This window comes from Apteryx mantelli, chromosome 2 (assembly GCF_036417845.1).
Source record: "Apteryx mantelli isolate bAptMan1 chromosome 2, bAptMan1.hap1, whole genome shotgun sequence".
NCBI classification, from domain to species: domain Eukaryota; kingdom Metazoa; phylum Chordata; class Aves; order Apterygiformes; family Apterygidae; genus Apteryx; species Apteryx mantelli.
This window is the reverse complement of record NC_089979.1, coordinates 76,611,174-76,619,976: the sequence shown is the minus strand read 5'-3', so window position 1 is coordinate 76,619,976 and position 8,803 is coordinate 76,611,174. Positions and strand designations below refer to the sequence as shown.

Below are 8,803 nucleotides of genomic sequence, written 5' to 3'. Positions count from 1 at the left end.
TTGAATGACAGGCTGTGCAGCCAGCTTGTCCCTTAGGGCCAGGTTGTTGGGAATATTCTGTGGTGCAGTATGTTTTTGCATTGAACTTAAAAACTAGCTTGCAAGCAATACGTTCACCTCCAGCAGTACCATGCTCCACAGGTACTTCAGAAGCTGCTCATAGACCGTGTGTTGTGAGGCAGCATGCTGCAATCCAGCCTGGAGGAAGTGGTGGAAACTCTGGTTGTTGGTTAGAGTGTATGTTTGGATAGTGACCACATCTTCTGAGGGCTCTGGGTTGTGGTCAGGCATAGTCTGTATTGCTGGCCTCTTCCTGCTCCTTGATTTCTTTTTTCTCCCTTGTCAGCTCAACAGATGTGAGCTGGAATCCATTACTCAAGCTGTCTTTTTTTTCTTATTCCTCCTGGCCTATGCTATCATTCCTCATGACTGGAGGAACCTCATAAGTGGAGGCTTCCACTACGAAAACTCTGCTGACACCTTTGTTAATGAGCTGCCAGGCAGGAAGAATCAAACTCTGCCTTTCATAACTGTGTTAGTTCTATAGTGGTGACATTTTGTTTTCTTTAGTTGAGTGAGCAAGTCTAATCGAAAAACATGTTAAGAAGAATGTGCTCATTTTACTTAATAGTCTTTTGAAGCATGGCCAGATTCTTCAAATTGCATTTTGGAGAAGGGAATTCTGAAGAGAAGTCATAACATGTAACCAGGAAGAAGACACATAGGGAAAGATTTAAAAAATTGACTGAGAGATACATTATGTTGATCTGTGCTTAATTTAAACACCTTGCCCTCAGTCTGTGATGTGCTATGGAAATAATTCTGCTGTCCTACTTAAAGATCACAACTTCACTGTGACATCTATTAAGAAGGAAAGATGTTCCCCTCTGGAGCAAGCTGTTGAGATATCACAGGAACTAATGGTTAAAGCACTAGGAGTTTTAGAACTTAATATTTTTTCCCCAGCTTTCTGATTAAGCCCAGCAATTATGTTGGGTCATCGGAGACCCTTCATGGAGTTAAATGAGATGGCAGAAGTTTTTCATATGTAGATCTTTTCCCTCCTTCTCCCTCAAATGGAACGTTGACATGTTTTCTTACTTTTTATTTGAGTTTTGTTTTAAAACATGGTTTTGCTCGCAATGCCATGGGGGGAATGGAGGTACCCCATGATTTTTCTGTTTCCTGCTCTGTTCTTGTTTTTAAATATTGGCAACTCACTTTGCTGTCTTTATGCTGGCATTTGTACTGGTAGCAAGGGAGTAAGGGAAACTTTGTAAAATGTGTCAAGATCCTATTGAAAAATCCTTCTAAGTACAAATACTACTGCATATGGACACATTGAAAGAAAAGTAGTGGTGACATTAGTGCAAAGTAAATGTGTTTGTTTAAGCTTTGTACCACCGATTTTTCTCTTGTCTCCTATGATAAGCCCTTTTTGTCATAGTACATTGTATTATGGTTTGGTTATAGTTTTGTGCCTCATATTGGTGTTATTGTTTCAGGTTTCTATTGTGAGCAATGCAGAGAAGGAGCCACATACTCAGGTGCTGTGATATCTCCCAACTTAGAAACCACTAAAATCATGCGAGTTCCCCATGCTATGTCAGTGTCCGACTGCATGGCAGCCTGTTGCGACCTCTCTGGTTGTGACTTGTCCTGGATGTTTGAACGGCGCTGTTACATCGTGAACTGTCAATACAAAAAGAACTGTGAACCTAAAAAAATTGATACAGTTAAGTCCTATCTTACTTTTGTGCTGAGGCCTTCTCAGAGGCCATCCTCGCTGCTGGGCTATGGGCAGGTGATCCCAAGCATGGCGCACACTGTGGGACTCCAGAACGAGCCCTCTGAGGAAGTGAGTAGCCTGAAGGAGCTGTCGCTGCTTGGCAAAGATCCCAGCCTTGAGGAAATACCAGAGTACATAGATGATTATAAGGAATTGGAGCAGGACCCCTTTCAGATGGACATCAAACATGAGCAGAAGGAGAGCACAGATTATGCTGACTGGAGCCTGATGGTGACAGGTGAAAATGGCTTCAACTCTTCAGTGGGTGATGATGGAGATAACCAGGAAGACTTGGCTGAAAAGGAGGGGGAAGCTGCGATAGCAGAAAATGCCCTGAATAAAAACAGTTCTGAACTGAGCCCTGTCACTGAACACTCCCCGGAGAGGTTGTTGTCTCTTCCAGAGATCACGCCGTTCCCAGTGAAGACGTCGGAAAGCGGAACAGCTGTTCAGCTGCTTGTGCAACCTGACGATGCTTTGCAAAAAGAGGTATGTGTGCCCTTCAGGAAGCGGGGAGAGTCCAGCATGGCTGCTTTGCAGTTTTTGTTTGTCAAATCAAATTAGGCTATTGATTTGAAACATAACCCTGGGGAACTCAAACACAGTCTTGAAGTTCCGACTTACAGTCCTGCTGCAGCACAGAAAAGACTGAAGTGGGGTATTTTGTCTTACTTAAAGCTGCAGAATTGCTGAAGGACGCTGTCTATCAGATGATAAGGAGCAGAGCTCTTTCTAGGACACTACAGGGTTTCCTTTGAAATTTTCAGATGTGTGGGCTTGGACCTGGTGTAATAGCAGTCTTATGGTATTCTGCCTTTCTTACCTCTGATCCTGTTGTGACCCAGTAGAAAAAGTTAGCTGAGCAATATTAGTGGACCCTCTAGTGTCCCATGGCCTAGACCAGGAAATGTTCTCCATTTGTATTAACCAGTTCCATCACTTGTGATTAACGGGGTTCTAGCCCCTTCAGGACAGGGAGACATCACCAGGAAGGTTGAAACAAACTATAAAGCCAGCATCTGCTGAGGGTTTTTTTTTTTTTTTTTTTTTTTTTTTTTGGTGGGAGGGGCTTTTTTTGGTCACTAGAAGAGTTATGAATTTCTGTTTTGAGGCTTGTGTTTTGAAAATTCTCTGTATGTCTCCCTTGAGGAGCAGCACTGAGACATCAAAGATAAAGTGATTGTTTTGTGAAAGGGTTGTTTTTCTATTGACAACAGGAAGGTTCTGTCTTTTAATAATTCACTGTATGAGTTCACTCTTGTGTATAGTGTTTGCTTAATTTCACTTGGTTCCTGTGAGAGTGTTTGTTGCATTGGATGAATGTCATATTTTGAGATGAGCATTATATTATCTTGGATTTTTGATCTTTTGTCTGTGTGTAGCATCAGCAATGATGGATCTGAAGCTAAGTTGGCCAGTTTTGTATTTGTTGCCTGATCATTTTTGTGCTTTGGTCTGCAGTGAGAAGGATGACATTGGGAAATTTGTTGAAAGCTAGAAAGTGTGTTCTTGTTGAACGAATCATTACAGTACAATCTCTTTTGGGTATGGTTTGTAATTGTTGAGTAATTTTCCTGTTCAGATTTCAGTAATGGATGGTACATGACAAAAATCTATGACCAGCAAGGATTTTCTTTTGAGCTTGTAGTAAATACATATGGGGTACAAGCATTTCTTTTTCAAAGTTCTGATATCTTTCTGGAGAAGTATATGTATTGCTGGGGGGGGTGAATCATCTTTAGACTGGCTTATTTCAGAGCGTATGGGATGGTATCTGAAGGATTCTTTTTGGAGAAAGTGTTTGGTGTTCTGGGTGACTGGAGGTTTTATGGAGGTGTTCAATCTATGGGGCTTTTTATTTAGGAGGCTGTAGGTTGCCATTTTTCATGTTGACTATCATATCTGGGAAGTTCATGTTGTTGTAGAATTATTCCAAAGACAATCTAAAAAGTTAGAAATTACTGAATTTGAGTTGCTATATTGTAGTGGTGGTTAGAAATAGTTTAATGTGGTCTTTATACCAATTACTCTAATAATAACATAAATTACTTCTCCCTGTAAACCCTTCCCTGTATCTTTAGGTATTGCACAGATACAATGCTACTAGTTATTGAATTTATATGTGCTAATTCTTGAATATAAAGCACTCTGTAAATGCAAAATGTTATTAGTGGAAATTATAGGGTCCTTTTCACCATATTAAGTGTGCGCTCGAATACCAAGTCTCATTACCACAAAGGATGACCAGCCTCTTGCAAGCCTACAGGAAAAAGTAGAAAATGGAGATGCGTTTCATTTCCCCTCCAAGAGTTATGATACTAGGGGAGAGGCCCTGAAAGCAGCTCCCAGAGTCCAGCCAATAAATGTAGCAATTCCTGGGCTCTACTTGGAGACCTTCTGGGAACTTCTGCTAAAATCTCTTGGGAACCTTTGGAGGAAGGTGAGGGTGCCTGCTGCTGCAGGAAGGGAGAGCTACAGGAGGCTATGACCTTTAGCAAGCAGCTTCTCACGAGCTCTGTCAGCTGTTCCTGTTCAAAGGGTGGTTTGGGCTTTTGTTCCAGCTGACTCCTGATCAGGAAAGGTCAAGCACCTGTTTGATGGGTTCCAGGGAGAAGCCTATAGAAGTGTTGGCTCAGAGTACAGCTGGCAGATGCAGCAGTTTGTACAGAAGGTGCAGAGAAGGGGGACAGGGACATTGGTGAGCACAGCCTGCTTGTGCTTAGCAATGGTAGTGATACGCTACACGGCATGGTCTTCAGCCCTGACTGGAGCAACTACCCCTGTAATGTCTGAGGCCTCAATGACACAGACCGAGCTTCTGAGGGAGGATGTGGCCCTATGGGCCTGGGACCTCTTGCTGAATCTGGGGAAGGGGAATATAGTCTCCTTATCTACAGGAGGTGTACACTGGTGGAGGAGCTGCATCATCAAATAAAGGAGCTGTGGAGGAGGTCACAGACTTTGAAGCATCAGAGGCAACAAGAAAGAGATTGACCAGATCTTCTCCAAGACCCTGCAGTCTCAACAGCCTGAACTCCCATTTGTACTGAAGGAGGGACAGGCAGAGTCCAAGCTTATCTGATTGGAAGATGGAGATTACCATGATGGCAAAGTCTGGAAGCTTGTGACTTCTGGTACCAGGAGGATAGCTCCTGCTCCCCTTGCAGATCTGCAGCTCCAGAAGAGTTTCAGTGCCTTTGTAGCAGATGGAGGGCTGGGAGCAGTGTGCAGTGAAGCCTCTGAGCTGGCTGAGCTTGAGTCATGTGGCAGCCCCAGGAGGAAGTGGCAAGTGATGGAGGTGGGAGATTCCCTGCTGCAGGGGATGGAGGCCCACATCTGCCAACCTGTCCTGCTGTCCCGGAGGTTTGCTGCTTGCTGAGGGTTCAGATCCAGGACATTGTGGAGATACTGCTGAGGCTTGTCTGGCCCTCAAGCTATTACCCCCTGCTGCTGTTGTAACCCCAATATTACTGCCAGGGGAGACTCAGAATGTATCAAGTGTGGTTACCTGGCTCTGGGGGTGTGAGGGTCAGGGGCATGGGGGCCCAGGTGGCATCTCCTTAATCATCCTGCCAATGAGCAGGAAGGGCTTGAGAAGCAGAGGGATCCTGCGAGTCAACAGCTGGTTACACAGCTGGTGTCAACAACAGGTATTTGGCTCTTTTGACTGTGGGACCCTCTTTGAGGATCAAGAAAAGATCAAGGAAGAGACAGGATCTATCTGACCAAGTAGGGTAAAATTATCTTTGTCAACAGGCTGGCCAACCTGGTGAGAAGAGCTTTAAACTGGGAACAATGAAGGCAGACAAATGAGGATGGGGATGGCAAGCAAAGGTTGCAGGGTGATGTGGGCAGGAGAGACCTCTTGATCAACAGTACTGGGCTGAAGGTGATGACCTCATGCTTATGCACATAAAAGTGCCTACAGGACAGTATTATGGGGAAGGCTCTCATACCTTTTCTGGGAAATCAGCAAGCTTGGTGTCTATGCACTTGATGCACACAGCATGGGGGGAAAAAACAGGAGGAATTAGAGGTCTTCAAGTAGTTGCAAACTATAATTTCATTGGGATCACAAAACCGTGATAGGGTAGCTTAGGTGACTGGAGTACTGCAATGGATGGATACAGGTGCTTTAGAAAGGATAGGCCAGGAAGGTGAGGAGAAGAAATCGCCTTGTACGTGCGAGAGCAGCAGGAACACATGGAGACCTGCCTAGGGACAGATGATGAGGCAACTGAAAGCTTACGGGTCAGGATTGGTGGACAGACCAACCTGGGTGACATTGTGGTAGGGGTCTGTTATAGACCACCCGGTCAGGAAGAAGTAGATGAGGCTTTCTTCAGACAACTGGAAGAAGCCTCATGTTTGCAGGTCCTGGTCCTCATGGGGGACTTTAACCATCCGAGTATCTTCTGGAGGCACAACACAGCAGTGCACAAGCAATCCAGGAGGTTTCTGGAGTGCATTGATAATACAGTGACACAGTTGATTGAGGCGCCAGTGAGGAGAGGGACTCTGCTGGGCCTGATATTTACAGACAAGGAAGAACTGGTCAGGGATGTGAAGGTCAGGGACAGCCCTGGCCCTGGCTTGCATGAGATAGTAGAGTTCAGGATCCTGAGGGGAGGGAAAAGGCAAATAGCAGGACCACAGCCCTAGATTTCACGAGAGCAGACTTTGGCCTGTTCAGAGATCTGCTTCAAAGAATACAGAGAAGAAGGGTCCAGGAGAGATAGTTGATTTTTTTTTTTTGGAAGGATCACCTCCTCCAAGCTCAAGAATGGTCCATCCCAATGAGCAGGAAATCAAGCAAAGGCAGCAAGAAGCCTGCATGGGTGAACAAGGAGCTCCTGACTAAACTCAGACATAAAAAGGAAGCGTGCAAGGGGTGGAAGCAGGGACAGGTGACCTAGGAGGACTACAGAGACCCTGTCTGAACTTGCAGGGATGGGTTTAGGAAAGCCAAAGCCCATCCAGAGTTGGATCTGGTGAAGGACATGAAATGCAACAAGAAGGACTTTTACAGGTACATTAGCAGCAAAAGAAGTCCAGGAAAAATGTGGGCCTGCTGCTAAATGGGGCAGGGGACCTGATGACAAAGGACATGGAAAAAGCTGAGTTACTCAATGCCTTCTTCACCTTGGTCTTTACCGATAAGACTGGCCTTCAGCAATCCCAGGCCCCAGAGACCAGAGGGAAAGTCTGGAGCAAGGAGGACTTGCCCTTGGTAGAGGAGGGTCAAGTTAGGGAACATTTAAACAAATTGGACATGTACAAGTCCATGGGCCCGCATGGGATGTCCATGAGTGTTGAGAAAGCTGGCTGATGTCACTGCGGGGCCACTCTCAATTATCCTTGAAAGGTCATGATGATCAGGAGAGGTTCCTTCAGATGGGAAGAAAGCAAATGTGGTCCTAGCTTCAAGAAGGAAGATCCATGAAACTACTGGCCAGTCAGCCTTGCCTCGATCAGGAAGAAGGTGATGGAACAAATTATCCTGGAAACTGTTTTTAGACATATTAAGGACGAGAAGGGTATTGGTGTTAATCAGCATGGATTTGATTTATAAAGGGGAAATCATGCTTGACCAGCCTGGTAGCCTTCTGTGATGAGATGACTAGCATGGTGGATGAGAGGAGAGCAGTGGATATTTTTATCTTGACGTTAGCAAGGCTTTTGTCACTGTCTCCCATAATATCCTCATAGACAAACTGAGGAAATATGGACTAGATAAGTGGGCAGTGAGGTGGATTGAAAACTGGCTGAAATATGGGTTCAGAGGATTGTAATCAGCAGCACAAGCTGGATCAGTACCACGGCTGGAGGATAGTCACTAGTTGTGTACCCCAGTGGTCGATACTAGGGCCAGTACTGTTTAACCTATTTGTTAATGACCTCATTAATGTGACAGAGCGCACCCTTAGCAAGTTTGCAGATGATACAAAACTGGGAGGAGTGGCTGATGCACCAGATGGTTGTGCTGCCATTTGGAGGGACCTTGACAGGCTGGATAAATGGGCCAACAGGAACCTCATGAAGTTCAACAAAGGGAGATGCTAAGTCCTGCCCCTGGGGAGGAATAACCCCCTGCAACAGAACAAGCTGGGGCTGACCAGCTGGAGAGCAGCTTCACAGAGAAGGACCTGGGGTCCCAGTGGACAAATTGACCATAAGCCAGCAATGTGCCCCTGCGACAAAGAAGGCCAACAGCATCCTGGGCTGCATTAGGCAGAGTGTTGTCAGCAGGTTGAGGGAGGTAACACTCCTCCTCTATTCAGCCATGGTGAGACCACACCTGGAGTACTGTGTCCATTTGTGGGTTCCCCAGTATGAGAGAGACATGGACCTTCTGGAGCTGGTCCAGCAAAGGGCCATGGAGATGATTAAGGGTTTGGACGATCTGTCACACGAGGAGAAACAGAGAGCTGGGACTGCAGCCTGGGGAAGAGAAGGCTCAGGGGGATCTTACGAGTGTTTATAAATACCTGTTGGGGAGGGAGTAAAGATGAGGGAGCCAAACTCTTCTTAGTGATATCCAGTGACAGGATGAGAGACAATGGGCACAAACTGAAATTCCATTTAAACATAAGAAAAAGTTTTTGCTGTGAGGGTGGTCAAACACTGGAGGTTGCTCAGATAGGTTGTAGAGTCTCCATCCTTGGAGATGTTCAAAACCCAACTGGACACAGCTCTGAGCAACGTGCTCTGGTTGCCCCTTCTTTGAGCAGAGGGATTAGACTAGGTGATCTCCAGAGGTCCCTACCAACCTTAGCAATTCTGTGATACAGGAGTGTGCATGTTATCAGCCTTCATAATCATATCCTATTAAGAATTTATGTACAAATAATAGCAGTGTTCAGCACCTTCATGTGCCACACAGTTGCCATAATTGGCAGACTGCTTTCCTCTAGATATTAGGTCAGAAATTAGTCTTGAGAGAAGCAGTTAAGGAAGAATTATTGGCATATTCAGACTAGTGTGTCCTCAAAAGGTGTTGGGGAAACAGGAGGG

At 45.4% G+C, this 8,803-nt stretch overlaps 1 protein-coding gene across 1 annotated transcript in view; it reads left to right on the top strand.

Annotated features, from left to right (window-relative positions):
- The first annotated feature begins 1,570 nt into the window (after positions 1–1,570).
- The window catches only part of KIAA0319 (KIAA0319 ortholog), a 38,923-nt gene continuing 31,690 nt past the window's right edge, over positions 1,571–8,803 (top strand). The window contains exon 1 of the mRNA XM_013941137.2: positions 1,571–2,278. Coding sequence (XP_013796591.1) covers positions 1,586–2,278 — 693 coding nt within the window. The 5' untranslated portion in view covers positions 1,571–1,585. The remainder of the gene's footprint in view (positions 2,279–8,803) is intronic.